The sequence below is a fragment of the Zonotrichia albicollis genome, chromosome 30 (genome assembly GCF_047830755.1).
Source record: "Zonotrichia albicollis isolate bZonAlb1 chromosome 30, bZonAlb1.hap1, whole genome shotgun sequence".
Lineage (NCBI taxonomy): Eukaryota > Metazoa > Chordata > Aves > Passeriformes > Passerellidae > Zonotrichia > Zonotrichia albicollis.
The window spans coordinates 4,716,155-4,735,291 of record NC_133848.1 but is presented as its reverse complement, the minus strand read 5'-3'; the positions used below and the strand labels follow the sequence as shown (position 1 = coordinate 4,735,291).

The 19,137-nt window shown below is 63.2% G+C and overlaps 2 protein-coding genes across 3 annotated transcripts; both read left to right on the top strand.

Annotated features, from left to right (window-relative positions):
• Positions 1 to 102: 102 nt before the first annotated feature.
• On the top strand, positions 103 to 15,318 carry LOC141725577 (V-type proton ATPase catalytic subunit A-like). 2 transcript variants are annotated; one of them, XM_074529495.1, is made up of 14 exons: positions 105 to 523; positions 1,184 to 1,312; positions 2,283 to 2,497; positions 3,641 to 3,778; positions 5,077 to 5,228; positions 6,402 to 6,564; positions 7,406 to 7,514; positions 8,276 to 8,398; positions 9,101 to 9,215; positions 9,880 to 9,943; positions 11,059 to 11,262; positions 12,877 to 12,971; positions 13,834 to 14,005; positions 15,180 to 15,318. In XM_074529495.1, exons 1-14 carry the CDS (start codon positions 457 to 459, stop codon positions 15,270 to 15,272), a joined length of 1,839 nt encoding a protein of 612 aa, XP_074385596.1. In that variant the 5' UTR covers positions 105 to 456; the 3' UTR covers positions 15,273 to 15,318. The 2 variants fall into 2 exon arrangements, with proteins under 2 accessions (XP_074385597.1, XP_074385596.1); XM_074529496.1 differs by lacking the exon at positions 5,077 to 5,228 and having other exon boundaries at positions 103 to 523; positions 9,105 to 9,215.
• Positions 15,319 to 16,732: 1,414 nt separating this feature from the next.
• On the top strand, positions 16,733 to 19,137 carry LOC141725700 (uncharacterized). Its single transcript, XM_074529721.1, has 3 exons — positions 16,733 to 16,842; positions 18,006 to 18,422; positions 18,914 to 19,137. Exons 1-3 carry the CDS (start codon positions 16,785 to 16,787, stop codon positions 19,066 to 19,068), a joined length of 630 nt encoding a protein of 209 aa, XP_074385822.1. The 5' UTR covers positions 16,733 to 16,784; the 3' UTR covers positions 19,069 to 19,137.

Sequence of the window (19,137 nt, the reverse complement as noted above, 5' to 3'; positions counted from 1 at the left end):
CAAGGACATGGGGGTGACAAAGAGGGGTGACAAGGACACAGCAAGGAGGTGACAAGGCCATGGGGGTGACAAGGAGGGAGTGACAAAGAGAAAGGGGGTGACAGGGACATGGAGGTGACAAAGAGAAAGGGGGTGACACAGCCGCCGGGGGTGACAAAGAGAAAGTGGTGACAAGGACGCGGCAGGGAGGTGACAAGGACACCCACACCGTGTCCCCGTCACCCCGAGCCGGGCCGTGCCGGTGTCACCCGGTGTCACCCGGAGCAGCGGGGACTCGGCTGTTGACTGCACACAGTGCCACACCCGCGCTGGCCCTGTCACCGGAGCCAGCCGCTGTCACCCCAATGTCCCCGCGCTGTCCCCGGGGGTGGGGACACGGCCCTGTCCGGTTGTCGCCGGCGCTCGGGGCCATTTAACGGCGGTGGCAGCGCGGCGGGGAGGGGACACGGGGACAGCATGGAGGGGACACGGCAGGAGGAGCGCGAGAGCCTGGTGGGGGCCGTGCATGGCGTGTCCGGGCCCGGTACGGTGACAACGGGGACAGCTTGGGGACAGCCGGGGATGGGGACACGGTGGCGTTTGAGGCGCGAAATTGGGGACAAGAGAGGGGACAATGGTGGGGGGAAATGGGGACAGAAGGACAAGAGGGGGGACGGTGGGGGGGGACAGAGGGACAGGAGAGGGGACAAAGGTGGGGAGCACCTGAGGAGGGGACAATGGGGACAGAGGGACAGGAAAAGGGACAGAGGGGGACAATGGGGACAGAGGGACAGGAGAGGGGACAATGGGAGGGAGCACTTGGGGAGGGGACAATGGGGAGGGGACGGGGTTGGGAACAAGGAGGGGACATCGTGGGGACACCCTGGGGACGGGGACAACCAGGGATCGGGACCCGGTGGCGTTTGTGGCACTAAAATGGGGACAGGAGAGCGGACAATGTGGGAAAGTACCCGGAGGTGGTGGTGGGGAGGGGACAGGGATGGGGACAGGGATGTCCCGGGTGAGGTGGTGACACCGGTGACAAGGGGGGATGGCAGGGGGTGGTGGCCCGGAGTCGGGGTGCCAGCAGCGTGTCCCCGCAATGGTGACAGCCACGCACAGGGGAGGGGACAGGGATGGGGGACACGGGGGTCCTCTGTGCGGTGGTGGCCCGGGCCGAGGTGACAGCAGAGTGTCCCCGCAGTGGTGACAGCCACGCGCATGGCGGGCGCGGCCATGTACGAGCTGGTGCGGGTGGGACACGCGGAGCTCGTGGGGGAGATCATCCGGCTCGAGGGGGACATGGCCACGCTGCAGGTGTACGAGGAGACCTGTATCCTGTCCCCAATGTCCCCAATGTCCCCTCCCCGCCAGCCCTCTGTCCCTCCGACCGCCCCGCCCTGTCCCCGCCGTCCTTTGCTGTCCCCTCCCTTGTTCCCCTGAGTTTCTGTCCTGTCCCAGCCTGTTCGGTCCCCTCTGTCCTGTCCCAGCCTGCTCTGTCCCCTCCCTTGCCCCTCCCTTCTGCCCTGCCCTGTCCCCTCCCTGTGTCCTTCCCTGTCACCTGTCCCGCCCTGTCCCCTCCTCGTCCCCGCCGTGTCCCCCTCAGCCCGTCCCGTCCTGCTGTCCCCCCATGTCCCCGTTGTCCCGCCCGGTTCCCTTGTCCCCGCTGTTCCCGCCCCCCGTGTCCCCGCGGTCCCCATGTCCCCTCGCGGTCCCCGTGTCCCTGCTGTCCCCCTGTCCCCGCTATCCCCCCCGGTCCCCATGTCCCCGTTGTCCCGCCCGGTTCCCTTGTCCCCGCTGTCCCCGCCCCCCGTGTCCCCGCGGTCCCCATGTCCCCCCCCCCGGTTCTCGTGTCCCTGCTGTCCCCCTGTCCCCGCTATCCCCCCCCGGTCCCCGTGTCCCCCTCGCAGTCCGCATGTCCCCACTGTCCCCCTCGGCCTCCCCGTGTCCTCCCTGTCCCTGCAGTCCCCGTGTCCCCCCTGGTTCTCGTGTCCCCGCTGTTCCTGCAGTCCCCACAGTCCCCGCTGTCCCCCCGGTCCCCATGTCCCCACTGCCCCCCTCGTGTCCCCGCAGTCCCCGTGTCCCCATTGTCCCAGCCAGCCCATCCCGTCCCGCTGTCCCCTCGGTCCCTGCTCTCCCCGTGTCCCCGCTGTCCCCTCGGTCCCTGCTATCCCCGTGTCCCCGCTGTCCCCTCGCTGTCCCTGCTCTCCCCGTGTCCCCGCTGTCCCCTCGCTGTCCCTGCTCTCCCCGTGTCCCCGCTGTCCCGCCGTGTCCCTGGCGGTGCCATTCCTGAGCGGCCGCAGCGGGGGTGCAGGTCGGGGACCCGGTTCGGCGCACGGGGACGCCGCTCTCGGTGGAGCTGGGCCCGGGCATCCTGGGCTCCATCTTCGACGGCATCCAGCGGCCGCTGCGCGACATCGCCGAGGCCACGCGCAGCATCTACATCCCGCGGGGCACCAATGTCCCCGCGCTGCCGCGACACCTGGACTGGGACTTTGTCCCCAGCAAGAACCTCCGGGTGCGTGACCCCTCCTTGTCACCTTGCTGTCCCTTTGTCCCATCCCTGTGCTGTCCCCCCTTCCCCATCTGGTTTCCCGGGCTCGCTGTCCACTCCCTGTTTCCTTCTTGTCCCCTCCCCGTCCTGTCCTGCCATCCCGTTCTTGTCCCCTTCTTGTCACCTCCCCGTCCTGTCCTGCCATCCCCTCTGTCCCCTTTTTGTCCCCTCCTTGTCCCCTCCCCGTCCTGTCAGGCCATCCCCTTCTTGCCCCTTTCTTGTCCCCTCCTTGTCACCTCCCCGTTCCCTCCCCGTCCTGTCCTGCCATCCCCTTCTTGCCCCTTTCTTGTCCCCTCCTTGTCCCCTCCCCGTCCTGTCCTGCCATCCCTTTCTTGTCCCGTTCTTGTCCCGTTCTTGTCCCCTCCTTGTCACCTCCCCGTTCCCTCCCCGTCCTGTCCTGCCATCCCCTCTGTCCCTTCCCCTCCCTGCCCTGTCCCACTCAACCCCTCTGTCCCCTTTTGTCCCTCCCCAGTCCCGTCCTGTCCCTGCCAAGGGACATCATCCTCCATTGTCACCTCCTTCTGTCCTTCCCTGTCCCCTCCCTGTCACCCTTGCCGAGGAGGGGACCCCAAAAACGGGGTGGGGACACAGTGACAGAGAGGACACAGGAATGGGGGGATGCGGGGACATTGGAGACACAGGGACATGGGGGACACGGGGGTCACAGAGCCATGGGGACATCGGGGGACACAGAGGACATGAGGACATTGGGGACACGGGGACATCGGGGGACACAGAGACATGGGGTTGTGGGGGACACAGAGGACATGGGGACATTGGGGTCACAGAGCCATGGGGACATCGGGGGACACAGAGGACATTGGGGACACGGGGACATGGGGGAAATGGGGGACACAGACAGGGGTTGTGGGGGCACGGGGACACAGGGACATCGGGACACGGGGGTCACAGGGACATTGGGGACACAGAGACACTGAGGATGTAGGGACATGAGGACACGAAGGTGACAAGGACATGGGGACGCGGGGGACAGGAGGGACACACGACACGGCGGGACACGATCACCGCCGTTGTCCCGGCAGCCGGGGCGGGGGGCGCGGAGCCCCCCCCCGGGGGTCTCTGACGGTGTCGCCGCGGTGTCGCCAGGTCGGGAGCCACGTGACGGGAGGGGACATTTACGGCTCGGTGGCGGAGAACTCGCTGCTGCAGCACCGGCTGATGGTCCCGCCCCGCAGCCGCGGCACCGTCACCTACATCGCGCCCCCCGGGCACTACCGAGTGACGGTGAGCGGCACCGGGACCGGCGGGACTGCGGTCGGGATCATTGGGATCAGCGGGAGCGGGATCAATCGGAATTAGCGGGATTGGGATTGGGGTTGGAATCGGGAGCGGGATCAGGATCGGGATAATTGCGATCAGCAGGATTGGGATCATTGGGATCAGTGGGAGCGGGATCGGGATCAATCGGAATTAGCGGGATTGGGATTGGGGTTGAAATCGGGAGCGGGATCATTTGGATCAGTGGGAGCGGGGTCGGGATCAGCAGAATTGGGATCAGGATCGGGATAATTGCAATCAGCAGGATTGGGATCATTGGGATCAGCGGGATTGGGATTGGAATCAGCGGGATCAGGGTTGGGATCGTTGGGATCAACGGGATCGGATCGGAATCGGGATCAGGATCATTGGGATCAGTGGGAGCAGGATCGGGATCAATCGGAATTAGCGGGATTGGGATTGGGGTTGCAATCGGGAGCGGGATCATTTGGATCAGTGAGAGCGGGGTCGGGATCGGCAGGATTGGGATCAGGATCAGGGGGATCGGGATCAGGATCGGGATAATTGCGATCAGCAGGATTGGGATCATTGGGATCAGCGGGATTGGGATCGGAATCAGCGGGATCAGGGTTGGGATCATTGAGATCAACGGGATCGGGCTCGGAATCGGGATCAGGATCATTGGGATCAGTGGGAGCGGGGTCGGGATCAGCAGGATTGGGATCATTGGGATCAGCGGGAGCGGGATTGGAATCGGGATCAGGATCATTGGGATCAGCAGGAGCGGGGTCAGGATCATTTGGATCGGACTCGGGATCACTGGGATCAGCGGGATCGGGATCATTGGGACCAGCGGCGTCAGCGGATCGCGATTGAGATTAGCGGGATTGGGACTGGGATCAGGATAAGGATTATTTGGATTAGCCAGAGCGAGGTTGGGATCAGCAGGATTGGGATCAGAATGAGCGGGATCAGGGTTGGGATTATTGGGATCAGCGGGAGTGGGGTCGGGATCAGTGGGATCAGGATCGGAATCAGCGAGATGGGGATCAGCAGAATCAGAATCATTGGGATCAGCGGGATTAGGTTCGGGATCAGGATTGGGATCAGGGGGAGCAAGGGTCGAGGTCATTGGGATTGGGATCGGGATTAGCAGGAGCGGGGCCGGGATCACAGGGATTGGGATAGGCGGGGTGGGGGCCGGGCAGGGTGTCCTGAGCTGATCCAGGTTTGATCCCGGGCTGATCCCACCGATCCCGGGGTGATCCCCGCCGATCCCGGTTTGATCCCCGCCGATCCCGCAGGACGTGGTGCTGGAGCTGGAGTTCCAGGGGGTCCGTGAGCCGCTCTCCATGATCCAGGTGTGGCCGGTCCGGCAGGTCCGGCCCGTGGCCGAGAAGCTCCCGGCCAATCACCCCCTGCTGACCGGCCAGAGGGTCCTGGACGCGCTCTTCCCGTACGGAACGGGACCGGGAACGGGATGGGGATTGGGAATGGGAAGGTGCACTGTTCCTGTAGGGAACGGGATGGGGATCGGGAATGGGATCGGGAATGGGATCGGGAATGGGATCGTGACTGGGTTTGGGATTGGGATGGGGATTGGGATTGGGAAGGTGCGCTGTTCCTGTAGGGAACGGGATCGGGATTGGGACTGGGATTGGAATCGGGACTGGGGATCGGGATTGGGATGGGGATTGGGATTGGGATTCGGACTGGGATCAGGATCGTGACTGGGGATCGGGGTTGGGATGGGGATTTGGATTGGGATTGGGATTGGGATTGGGAAGGTGCACTGTTCCTGTAGGGAACGGGATCGGGATTGGGACTGGGATCGGGACTGGTGATCAGGATTGGGATTGGGACTGGGAGGTTGCACTGTTCCTGTAGAGAGCGGGATTGGGACAGGGATAGGGACAAGGACAGGGACAGGGATGGGATTGGAGGCAGGGAAAGATGAAGTTAAGGACAGGAAAGGGGACAGGGAGAGATGGATTTAGGGACAGAGAAAGTTGGATTTGGGGACAGGGATGGGGACAGGCAGAGATGAATTTGGAGACACAGATGGGGACAGACAGCGATGGATTTGGGGACAGGGATGGGGAAAGGGACAGATGGATTTGGGGACAGAAATGCAGACAGTGATGGGGACAGGCAGAGCTGGATTTGGGGACAGGAATGGGGACAGTGATGGGGACAGGCAGAGCTGGATTTGGGGACAGTGGTGGGGACAGGGATGGGGACAGGCAGAGCTGGATTTGGGGACAGGAATGGGGACAGTGATGGGGACAGGCAGAAATGGATTTGAGGACAGGGATGGGGACAAGGAGAGTTGGATTTGGGGACAAGGATGGGGACAGTGATATGGAGAGGCAGAGATAGATTTGGGGACAGGGATGGGGACAGGGCAAGATGAATTTGGAGACAGGAATGGGGACAAGGATGGGGACAGCAGATATGGCTATGGGGACAGGGATGGGGACAGGGAGAGTTGGATTTGGGGACAGAGATGGGGCGGGAAACAGCGACAGGACGGGGCTGGCGCAGGGACAGGCCTGGGGACTGCCATGGGGACAGGCACAAGGTGTCACCGCAGTGCCACCACCGCCCTCCCATGTCACCTTGTCACCAGGTGCGTGCAGGGCGGCACCACGGCCATCCCGGGCGCGTTCGGCTGCGGGAAGACGGTGATCTCGCAGTCGCTGTCCAAGTACTCCAACAGCGATGTCATCGTCTACGTGGGCTGCGGGGAGCGCGGCAACGAAATGTCCGAGGTGCTGCGGGACTTCCCCGAGGTGACAGCGCCGCACCGGACACCGCGACGGCCGGGGGACATCGGGACAGCCCGGGGACATCGGGACAGCCCGGGGACACCGGGATATTGGGGACATCGGGACAGCCGGGGGGCATCGGGACAGCCAGGACATTGGGACAGCCCAAGGACACCGGGAGAGCCGGGGGGACATTGGGACATCCGGGACATCGGGGTGGCACCGGGACGTGGGGACACGGGGGGACATCGGGGTGACAGTGACACGGGTGTTCATGGGACTTCCCTGAGGTGACAGCCCCGCACCGGACACCGTGACAGCCGGGGGACATCGGGACAGCCGGGGGACATCGGGACAGCCAGGGGACACCGGGATATTGGGGACATCGGGACAGCCGGGGAACATCGGGACAGCCGGGGGGACATTGGGACATCCGGGACATTGGGGTGGCACCAGGACGTGGGGACATCGGGGTGACAGTGACACGGGTGTTCATGGGTCTTCCCCGAAGTGACAGCGCCCCATCCGGCACCGCGACAGCCGGGGGACTTTGGGACAGCCGGGGGACATCGGGACAGCCGGGACATTGGGATAGCCGGGGACACCGCGACAGCCGGGGGACATTGGGACAGCCGGGGGACATCAGGACAGCTGGGACATTGGGACAGCCGGGAGGACATTGGGACATCCGGGACATCGGGGTGGCACCAGGACGTGGGGACATCGGGGTGGCAGGAGGGTGGCAGTGACACGGATGTTCATGGAGAGTCCTCAGGGATTTCCCTGAGGTGACACAGGGACATTGGGGTGGCAGGGCTGTCCCATGGTGACACAGGCAGTGACAATGTGACACTGCTGTCCCCAGCTGACCATGGAGGTCGGCGGCCGCTCCGAGTCCATCATGAAGCGCACGACGCTCGTGGCCAACACGTCCAACATGCCCGTGGCTGCCCGGGAGGCCTCCATCTACACCGGTGGGGACATTGGGGACATTGGGGACACTGCGGGGAGCACAGGGACACGTGTGTGTGACGGGGACATGGGAGGAGACGGGGGGACAAGGACACGTGTGTGTGTGACAGAGTGATGAGTGTGTGACAGGGACACAGGGGGATACAGGGGACAAGGAGGGACAGGGACACGTGTGTGTGTGTGACAGGGACATGGGGGACAGTACCATGTGTGTGTGACAGGGACACAGGGGGACACCGGGGACAAGGAGGGACAGGGACACGTGTGTGTGTGACAGGGACACGTGTGTGTGTGACAGGGACATGGGGACATGTGTGTGTGACAGGGACACGGGGGACAAGGAGGGACAGGGACACGTGTGTGTGTGTGTGTGTGTGTGTGTGTGACAGGGACACGGGGGACAGCAAGACGTGTGTGTGACAGGGGCATGGGGACATGTGTGTGTGACAGGGACACAGGAGACAGGGACACGTGTGTGTGACAGGGACACAGGCATGTGACACGGCTGGGGCAGTCCCTGGGGGTGTGATGGGTGTGTGCTGTGTGTGACATGTGCGACACGTGCGTGTGACAGGGGTCATGCTGTCCCTGGTGGTGTGACACACGTGTGACACGTGTCAGGAATCACACTGCCCCTGGGTGTGTGTGTGTGGTGAGTGACACGGGTGTGACAGGTGTGTGACACACTCGTGTCAGGGATCACGCTGTCCCTGGGTGTGTGACAGGTGTGACACACGTGTGACATGTGTGTCATGTGTGTCAGGGATCACGCTGGCCGAGTATTTCCGGGACATGGGGCTGCACAGCTGCCTCCTGGCCGACTCCACCTCGCGCTGGGCCGAGGCGCTCAGGGAGATCTCGGGGCGCCTGGCGGAGATGCCCGCGGGTGAGACCCCAAAAACTGGGCTGGGGAGACCCCAAAAACTGCGGGGTGGGCATGGGGGAGACCCAAAAACCTGGGGTGGGAGAGACCCCAAAACACCGGGAGGAGACCCCAAAAACTGTGGGATGGGCATGGGGGAGACCCCAAAAACAAGGGGTGGGAAGACCCCAAAACATGGGGAGGGAGACCCCAAAAACTGGGCTGGGGAGACCCCAAAAACTGTGAGGTGGGCACAGGGGAGACCCCAAAACATGGGGAGGGAGACCCCAAAACACGAGGGGGGAGTGGGGGAGACCCCAAAAACCCCGAGGTGACTGGGAGGTGACAAGGTGGTGACAGCCGTGTCCCCACAGACAGCGGGTATTGGGGGTGACGGTGAGGTGACAGAGCAGTGACAGGAGGTGACAGTGAGGTGACAGTCATGTCCCCACAGACAGCGGGTACTGGGGGTGACAGTGAGGTGACAGGGCAGTGACAGGAGGTGACAATGAGGTGACAGCCGTGTCCCCACAGACAGCGGGTACTGGGGGTGACACGGCAGTGACAGGAGGTGACAGGGCAGTGACAGCCGTGTCCCCACAGACAGCGGGTACTGGGGGTGACAGTGAGGTGACACGGCAGTGACAGGGCAGTGACAGGAGGTGACAGTGAGGTGACACGGCAGTGACAGGAGGTGACAGTGAGGTGACAGCCGTGTCCCCACAGACAGCGGGTACCCCGCGTACCTCGGTGCCCGCCTGGCCTCGTTCTATGAGCGCGCGGGGCGGGCGCGGTGCCTGGGGAGCCCCGAGCGCGAGGGCAGCGTCAGCATCGTCGGCGCGTGAGTGTCCCCATGTCCCCATGTCCCCGTGTCCCCATGTCCCCCCGAGTGTCCCTGTGAGTGTCCTTGTGTTCCCATGTCCCCGTGTCCCCCTGAATGTCCCTGTGAGTGTCCCCATGTCCCCGTGTCCCCCTGAGTGTCCCTGTGAGTGTCCCTGTGTTCCCATGTCCCCGTGTCCCGTGAGTGTCACCTGTCCCCCGTCCCACTGAGTGTCACCACATCCCTGTGTCACCTCGTCCCCCTGAGTGTCCCCTGTTCCTGTGTCCCCAAGAGTGTCCCCATTAACCCCTGAGTGTCCCCGTGATTGTCACCTGTCCCCTTGTCCCCTTGTCCCCGTGTCTCTGTGTTGCCCTGTCCCCATATCCCCGTGTCCACCTGAGTGTCCCCCTGTCCCTATGTCCCTGTGTCCCTCTGTCCCCTGTCACCCTGAGTGTCCCCATATCCCTGTGTACCCTGTCCCTGTGTCCCCGAGTTTCCTCATGTCCCCCTGTCCCCATGTCCGTGTGTCGCCATGTCTGCATGAGTGTCCCCTGTTCCCTGTCCCCGTGTCCTCATGAATGTCCCCATGTCCCCGTGTGTGTCCTTGTGTCCCCAGGGTGGGGACAGGGAGGGGACAAGGGCAGGGGACCCTCCCAGCTCACCCCGACCCCCCCGACCCCCACAGGGTGTCCCCTCCCGGAGGGGACTTCTCAGATCCTGTCACCTCGGCCACGCTGGGCATCGTGCAGGTGAGGGGACACTGGGGACAGTGGGGACACTGAGGGGACACAGGGGACAGTGGCGTGAGTGGGACAGGGACACACTGGAGGAGAGGACAGGGTGGGAGAGACCTGGAGGGGACAGAGAGAGGCTGGAGGGGACAGGGACACTCTAGGGGGGGTCATGGAAGGGACAGGGACACCCTGGGAGGGGACAGGGGCATGGTGACAGTGACCCCTGGATGAGGACACGGTGACATTCCTGGTGTCACAGGTGCTCGGGGGCCGGACCAGAAACTTGGGGACAGCCTGGGTGACACTGGGTGACACTGCCAGGTGTTCTGGGGGCTGGACAAGAGACACTGGGTGACACACGGGTGACACTGGGGTGACATTACTGGGTATTCCATGGGGATAAGAAGCTTGGGGACAGAACGGGGACATGAGGTGACACTGGGTGACACTGGGTGACCCTCAATGACACTAGGTGACACTCTTGGGTGTTCTTGGACCTGGACGAGAAGCACAGGGACACACAGGGAGATGCTGGGTGACACATGGGGGTGACACTGGCAGGTGTTCCATGGGGATAAGAAGCTCGGGGACAGGATGGGTGACATGAGGTGACACTGGGTGACACTAGGTGACACTCTTGGGTGTTCTTGGACCTGGACGAGAAGCACAGGGACACACAGGGAGATGCTGGGTGACACATGGGGGTGACACTGGCAGGTGTTCCATGGGGATAAGAAGCTCGGGGACAGGATGGGTGACACGGGGGTGACATTCCTGACCCAGGGGTGACACTGGGTGACACTGGGTGACACTGCCAAGTGTTCTGGGGGCTGGACAAGAGACACTGGGTGAAACAGGGGTGACACTGGGGTGACATTACTGGGTATTCCATGGGGATAAGAAGCTCGGGGACAGAACGGGTGACATGAGGTGACACTGGGTGACACTAGGTGACACTCCCAGGTGTTCTTGGAGCTGGACAAGAAGCACAGGGAGATGCTGGGTGACACACGGGGGTGACACTGGCAGGTGTTCCATGGGGATAAGAAGCTCGGGGACAGGATGGGTGACACTGGGGTGACATTCCTGACCCAGGGGTGACACTGGGTGACCCTTGGTGACACTGCCAGGTGTTCTGGGGGCTGGACAAGAAGCTGGCGCAGCGCAAGCACTTCCCGTCGGTGAACTGGCTGATCTCGTACTCGCGGTACCTGCGCGCCCTCGAGCCGCACTACGAGCGCGCCCACCCCGAGCTGCCCGCGCTGAGAGACCGCGCCCGGCGCATCCTGCAGGAGGAGGAGGAGCTGGCCGAGATCGTGCAGCTCGTGGGGAAGGTCTGGAATTGGGATTTGGAGGTTTTGGGGGGGCTTATGGGGTGTGGGATGTGAGATATGGGGTGTGGGATGTGAGATATGGGGGGAGGGATGTGAGATATGGAGTGTGGGATGTGGGTGTGGGATGTGGGATATGGGGTCTGGAATATGGGATATGGGACCCTGCAGGAGGAGGAGGAGCTGGCCGAGATCGTGCAGCTCGTGGGGAAGGTGCTTTTAGGGGATTTGTGGCGTTTGGGGGGTTTATGAGGTCTGGGATGTGAGATATCAAATGTGGGATGTGGGGTCTGGGATGTGAGATATGGGGTATGGGATATCGGGTGTGGGATGTGAGATATGGGGTGTGAGATGTGGGATATGGGGTACGGGATATGGGATCCGACAGGAGGAGGAGGAGGAGCTGGCCAAGATCGTGCAGCTCGTGGGGAAGGTCTGGGATTGGGATTTGGAGGTTTTGGGGGGCTTATGGAGTGTGGGATGTGAGATATGGTGGGTGGGATATGGGTGTGGGATGTGGGATATGGGGTCTAGAATATGGGATATGGGACCCTGCAGGAGGAGGAGGAGTTGGCCGAGATCGTGCAGCTCGTGGGGAAGGTGGGATTGGGGGATTTGTGGGGTTTGGGGGGCTTATGGGGTGTGGATGTGAGATATGGAGTGTGGGATGTGGGATATGGGACCCTGCAGGAGGAGGAGGAGCTGGCCGAGATGGTGCAGCTTGGGGGGAAGGTGGGATTGGGGGATTTGTGGGGTTTATGGGGTCTGGGATGTGAGATATGGGGTGTGGGATGTGGGATATGGGGTACGGGATATGGGATCCGACATGAGGAGGAGGAGCTGGCCGAGATGGTGCAGCTCGTGGGGAAGGTCTGGGATTTATGGGATTGGTGAGACTGATGGGATCGATGGGATCTGTGGGATGAACGAGATCTATGGGATCAATGGTGTTGATGGGATCTATGGGATCGATAGGGTTTGTGGGATTTGTGGAATCAATGGGATTGATGGGATCAGTGAGATCAATGGGGTCGATGGGACGGATGGGATCTATGGGATCGATGGGTTTTTTGGGATTTGTGGGATCAATGGGTTTTTTGGAATTTGTGGGATCAATGGGATCTATGGGTTTTTCGGGATTTGTGGGATCAATGGGATCAATGGGATCAATGGGATCGATGGGACGGATGGGATCTATGGGATCTATGGGTTTTTTGGGATTTGTGGGATCACTGGGATCTATGGGATTGATGGTTTTTTTTGGGATTTGTGGGATCAATGGTTTTTTGGGAATTTGTGGGATCAATGAGATCTATGGGATCAATGGCGTTGATGGGACTGATGGGATCTGTTGGACTGATGTGATCTATGGGATCGATGGGGTTTTTGGGATTTGTGGGATCAATGGGATCGATGTGTTTTATGGGATTTGTGGGATCGATGGGACGGATGGGATCTATGGGATCGATGGGTTTTTTGGGATTTGTGGGATCAATGGGATCTATGGGATCGATGGGTTTTTTGGGATCGATGGGTTTTATGGGATTTGGGCTCCGGGCCGGGCTCTGTGGGCTCAGGAGCCCCCTGGGCAGTGCCAGGACCGCGCTGTCCCCGCAGGCGTCGCTGGCCGAGGGTGACAAAGTGACACTGGAGGTGGCCAAACTGCTCAAGGACGATTTCCTGCAGCAGAACGGATACTCGGCCTACGACCGGTACCGGGACCCCCAGGACCCCCAACCCTGAACCCCCTGGGACCCCCAACCCTGACTCTAACCCTGATCCCACTCGGCCTACGACCGGTACCGGGACCCCCGGAACCCCCAGCCCTGACCCCCACGGGAACCCCAATCCTGAACCCCCCAGGACCCCCCCAGGTCACAGCCAGGACCCCCCGAGACCCCCCCACCAAGGCCCATCCAGGTCCTTCCCGTGCTACAAAACTGAGAATGCTGAACCCGGACCCCAACCCTGATCCCCCCCAAACCCCCCTGACACCCCCAAACATCCACCCTGGACCCCCCCCAGGTTCTGCCCCTTCTACAAGGCTGTGATGATGCTGAACCCCCAAATTCACTCCTGACCCCCCAAAATCCCCCAAATTCCTTCCCTGACCCCCCAAACCCCCCCATCTGACCCCTCCAGGTTCTGCCCCTTCTACAAGGCCGTGATGATGCTGAACCCCCAAATTCACTCCTGACCCCCCAAACTCCCCCAAATTCCCTCCCTGACCCCCCAAACCCCCCCATTCTGACCCCCTCCCAGGTTCTGCCCGTTCTACAAGACCGTGGGCATTCTGCACCCTGAGACCCCCAACCCAATTCTGACCCCCCAAACTCCCCCAAATTCCCTCCCTGACACCCCAAACTCCCTCAAACCCCCCCAAACCACCCCCAAATCCCCCCATCTGACCCCCCCCAGGTTCTGCCCGTTCTACAAGACCGTGGGCATGCTGCACCCTGAGACCCCCAACCCAATTCTGACCCCCCAAACTGCCCCCAAATCCTCTCAAACACCCCCAAACCCCCCCAAATTCCCTCTCTGACCCCCCAAACCCCCCATCGTGACCCCCACCAGGTTCTGCCCGTTCTACAAGACCGTGGGCATGCTGCAGAACCTCGTCACCTTCTACGACCTGGCGCGGGGGGCGGTGGAGGGCGCGGGGCCCGAGGAGCAGCGCGTCACCTGGGCCACCATCCGCGAGGGGCTCGGCGACATCCTGTACCGCCTGAGCGCCATGAAGTTCCAGGTGAGGGGTTGGGGGGGGGTTCAAGGGGGTCTGGGGGTCCCACGGGAGGGTTAAGGGGGGATTTGGGGGGTCCTGGGGGATTTTAAAGGGGAGTTTGGGGGTCCTGGGAGAAGATTAGGGGGAGTTTGGGGGTCCCACAGGAGGGTAAAGGGGGAATTTGGGGGTCCCATGGGAGGGTTAAAGGGGTTTCAGGGGTCCTAGGAGTGGGTTAAGGGGGTTTTGGGGGCAGAGACCCCCATGGGGGGTCCTAAGGGGGAGTTTGGGGGTCCTGGGAGAAGATTAGGGGGAGTTTGCGGGTCCCACAGGAGGGTAAAGGGGGGATTTGGGGGTCCCACGGGAGGGTTAAGGGGCGATTTGGAGGTCCTGGGAGATTTTAAAGGGGGTTTGGGGGTCCTGGGGAATTTTAAAGGGGAGTTTGGGGGTCCTGGGAGAAGATTAGGGGGAGTTCGGGGGTCCCAAAGGAGGGTAAAGGAGGGATTTAGGGGTCCTAGAGGGAGTTAAGTGGAGTTTGGGGGTCCTGGGGGAGGTTAAAGGGGGAGTTTGGGGGTCCTGGGGGATTTTAAAGGGGAGTTTGGGGGTCCTGGGGGAGGGTTAAAGGGGTTTCAGGGGTCCTAGGAGTGGGTTAAGGGGGGGTTTGGGGGCAGAGACCCCCATGGGGGGTCCTAAGGGGGAGTTTGGGGGTCCTGGGAGAAGATTAGGGGGGGTTTGGGGGTCCCACAGGAGGGTAAAGGGGGAATTTAGGGGTCCTAGAGGGAGTTAAGTGGAGTTTGGGAGTCCTGGGGGATTTTAAAGGGGAGTTTGGGGGTCCCATGGGAGGGTTAAAGGGGGGTTCGGGGGTCCTGGGGGAGGGTTAAGGGGGGATTTGGAGATCCTGGGGAATTTTAAAGGGGGTTTGGGGGTCCTGGGGGAGGTTCAAGGGGGTTTCGGAGTCCCATGGGAGGGTGAAGGGCGGGTTTGGGGGCAGAGATTGTCCCCCGGTGTCCCCATGTCCCTTGTGACCATCACAACGGGGGGGCTGTGACCCCATTTGGGGGTCCCACAATAAACCCCAGGTGGATTTTTTGGGGAGTCCCACACGAATCTCAATGCGGGTGACCCGGGGGGGTTTGGGGACACCCCAATGTGGCTCTGACGGTGCCACCCCCGTGTCCCCGCGGTGTCCCCGTGTCCCCAGGACCCGGTGAAGGACGGCGAGCAGCGCATCCTGGCGTGCTACGCGCAGCTGCAGGAGGAGATGGTGGCGGCGTTCCGCAACCTGCAGGACTGAGGGGGGGGCACAGGATGGGCACGGGGGGGGCACAGGATGGGGATTGGGGGGTCCCCAGGGTCCCCCCGCCCTCCACAATAAAGCGGTGGCACTTGAGAGATCCGGGCGTGGCTTTCCCGAGGAGGGCGGGAGCGTCCGGTGACACCGGGGGTGACAATGGGGGGGGACGGGGGACACCGGGGGTGACAATGGGGGGGGTCCGGGGGGGGTTTTGGGGGGGGGTTGGGTTGTTCAAAACCCCCCTGCCCCCGTGTGATATCGGGGATGGGGACACGTGGGGAGGGTGGGGACACACCTGGGGTGACAGGGACACACTGGGGGGGACAAGAGGGTGACAGGGACATCTGGGGGGACATGGGGACACACCTGGGGGGGACACAGAGGTGACAGGAACAGCCTGGATGGGACACGGGGACACTTTAGGGGGACATGGGGGTGACAGGGACATCTGGGGGGACATGGGGACATCCTGGTGGGGGACAGGGACAGCATGGGAGGGGGAGAGACACTGTGGGGGGACAAGGGGGTGACAGGGACACCTGGGGGGACACGGGGACACTTTAGGGGGACATGGGGACACTTTGAGGGAACACGGGCGTGACAGGAACAGCCTGGATGGGACACGGGGACACTTTAGGGGGACATGGCAGTGACAAGGACACCCTGGGAGGGACACGGGAGTGACAGGAACACCCTGGATGGGACACGGGGGCACTTTAGGGGGGACACGGGAACAGTTTGGAGGGACATGGAAGTGACAGGGACACCCTGAGAGGGACACGGGGACACTTTGTGGGGACACGGGGACATTTTGGAGGGACATGGGTGTGGCAGGAACACCCTGAAGGGGACATGGGGACACTCGGCATGGCAGGGACACCCTGGATGGGACATGGGGACACTTTGTGGGGACAGGGGGGTGACAAGGACACCCTGGCAGGGACACGGGTGTGGCAGGGACACCCTGAGAGGGACACAGGGACACTTTGTGGGGACAGGGGAGTGACAGGGACACCCTGGCAGGGACACGGGCATGGCAGGGACACCCTGAGAGGGACACGGGGACACTTCGGGGGGACATGGGCGTGGCAGGGACAGCCTGGATGGGACATGGGGACACTTTGGAGGGACATGGGGACACATTAGGGGGACACAGGGACAGTTTGGGGGGACAGGGGGGTGACAAGGACACCCTGGCAGGGACACGGGTGTGGCAGGGACACCCTGAGAGGGACACGGGGACACTTTGTGGGGACACGCTGGTGACAGTGACACCCTGGCAGAGCCACGGGGGTGACAGTGACACAGGAGGTGACCCCAACACTTGGCTGGGGCTGGCGTGGGGACACCCGCAGGGGCCATTTGGGGACATTTGGGGACATTGGGGCCAGCCCGCGCGGCCCGCGGGGAGGAGCGGCCGCCACGTGGCAGGGCCGGGCCCTGTGACCCCCCCGTGTCCCCCCCGCGGCCGGCGGTGTCACCCGTGTGTCACCTGTGGGTGCCCCCGGGGCCATGTGGGAGCTGCTGCTGCTGCTGCCCCTGGGGCTGGGGGCGGCCCTGGGGACCCCCGGTGGGTTTGGGGGAGCTCGGGGGGTTTGGGGTTCAGGGGGGGTTTGGGGGTTCTGAGCGGTTTTGGGGGTTCAGGGGGTCCCGGGGTCTGTGGGATTTGGGGTTCTGGGGGGCTTAGGGTCTGTGGGGTTTGGGGTTCTGGGGGTTCAGGGGGAGTTCAGAGGGATTCGGGGTCTGTGGGGTTTGGGGTTCAGGAGGTTCAGGGGGGATCCAGGGGGTTCTGGGGGGATTTGGGGTCTGAGGGATTTGGGGTCTGGGGAATTTGGGGGTTCTGGGGGAGTCCAGGGGGGTTTTGGGGGTTCAGGGGGTTCGGGGGGCTGTGGGGTTTGGGGTTCAGGAGGTTCGGGGGGGGTTCAGAGGGATTCGGGGTCCGGGGGGTTCGGGGTTCAGGGGGTTCTGGGGGGGGGGGTCCAGGGGGTTCTGGGGGATTCGGGGTCTGGGGGGTTTGGGGTTCTGGGGCGGTCCAGGGGGGTTTGGGGGGGTCCGGGGTCTGGGGGGTTTGGGGTTCTGGGGGTTTTGGGGGGGGGGTTCAGGGGGGTTTGGGGGGTGCAGGGAGTCCGGGGGGCTCGGGGGTTGGGGGTTTTGGGGGGGGTCCAGAGGGGTTCAGGGTCTGTGGGTTTGGGGTTCAAGGAGTTCCGGGGGGTTCGGGGTCTGGGGCTTTGGGGTTCTGGGGGGGCCCAAAGGGGTTTCGAGGGTGTTCAGGGTCTGTGGGGTTTGGGGTTGTGGGGGGTTTTGTGGGGTTCAGGGGGTTTCGGGGTCTGTCGGTTTTGGGTTTCAGGGGGTTCTGGGGGGTCCAGGGGGGTTTGGGGGGGTTCGGGGTCTGGGGGTTTGTGGGTTCAGGGGGGTTTTGGGGGGTCTGGGGGAAGAACTGAGAGTGCCGGGAGTGAGGGGGGTTCTTGGGGGTCTGGGGGCTCACAGGGGGCGGGATTTGGGGGTGCGGGGGACGCGGAGGGGCTGCAGGGCTCGGAACTGAGGGGGAATGTCGCTGTCCCCGTCCCTGTCCCCATCGCTGTCCCCGAGTGTCCCCCAGCAGTGTCACCCCCTCCCATGGGACAGTGACACCTCCAGGGTCCCCTCACGGACCCCTCCCATCTGTCCCCCCTGTCCCCAGCGCCACCACGGCTCCGGTGCCACCCCCGGTGTGACACCGCGCGTTGTCGCCAGGTCCCGGTGGCCCCGCGGGGGGGTGCCAGCATTGTCGCAGCCCTCACGGTGGCCTGGCGGTGACCAACGCCACTCTGGGCTCCAGTGTCACCCTGCGCTGTCCCGCGGCGGGCGCGCCCCTGGGCCGGTTGGTGACAGTGCGCTGGTGGCACTTTGGGGGTGACCCCGCTGTCCCCGCTGTCCCCGTGTGCGCCCGGGGCCGGGGTCCCCCTCGGTGCCACCCCCCGTACGGCGCCAGGGCAGCGCTGGTGGCACCCGGTGTCACCCCCGGTGTCGCCGCCGATGTCGCCGCCGATGTCGCCCCGGTGTCGCTGGAGCTGCGGGATGTGCAGGGAGGGGACAGTGGCACCTTCACGTGTCTGCTGGTGGGGGACGGCGACTGTTCGTGTGGCACTGTGACACTGCGGGTGGCACTCGGTGAGACCCCCGGGACACCCCCGGGACCCCCAGAACCACACCCGAGCCCTTCCCCAGTGTTGGGTCTGGGGGCTTGATGGGATGTGGGGAGGTCTGTGGGATTTGGGGTCTCGGGGGGATTTGGGGTCTCTGGGGGCGCTCTGTGGGATTTGGGGTCTCTCTCGAGGGTCTCTATAGGATTTGGGGTCTCTGTAGGATTTGGGGTCTCTCTGTGGGATTTGGGGTCTCTGTGGGATTTGGGGTCTCTCTCGGGGGTCTCTATAGGATTTGGGATCTCTGTTGGATTTGGGGTCTCTCTGTGGGATTTGGGTCTCTCTGTAGGATTTGGGGTCACTGTGGGGTCTCCGTGGGATTTGGGGTCTCTGTAGGATTTGGGGTCACTGTGGGGTCTCTGTGGGATTTGGGGTCTCTGTAGGATTTGGGGTCTCTCTGGGTTCTCTGTGGGATTTGGGGGTGCAGTCCCTGAGGGTCGCCCCTCTCGCCCCCACCAGGTGCCCCCTGCAGCCCCCCCTGCTCTGGGGCGCCCCCGCGCGGCGGCCGCGGCATCGTCACCATTGTCACCGCCATTGTCACCGCCATTGTCACCGCCATTGTCACCGCCAGTGTCACCGCGGTCCTCCCGCTGCCACCGGCCCGCGGGCACTGACACCTATGTGTGTCCCCGGTGTCCCCATGTCCCCACTGTCCTTGTCCTCGTGTCCCCATGTGCCCATGT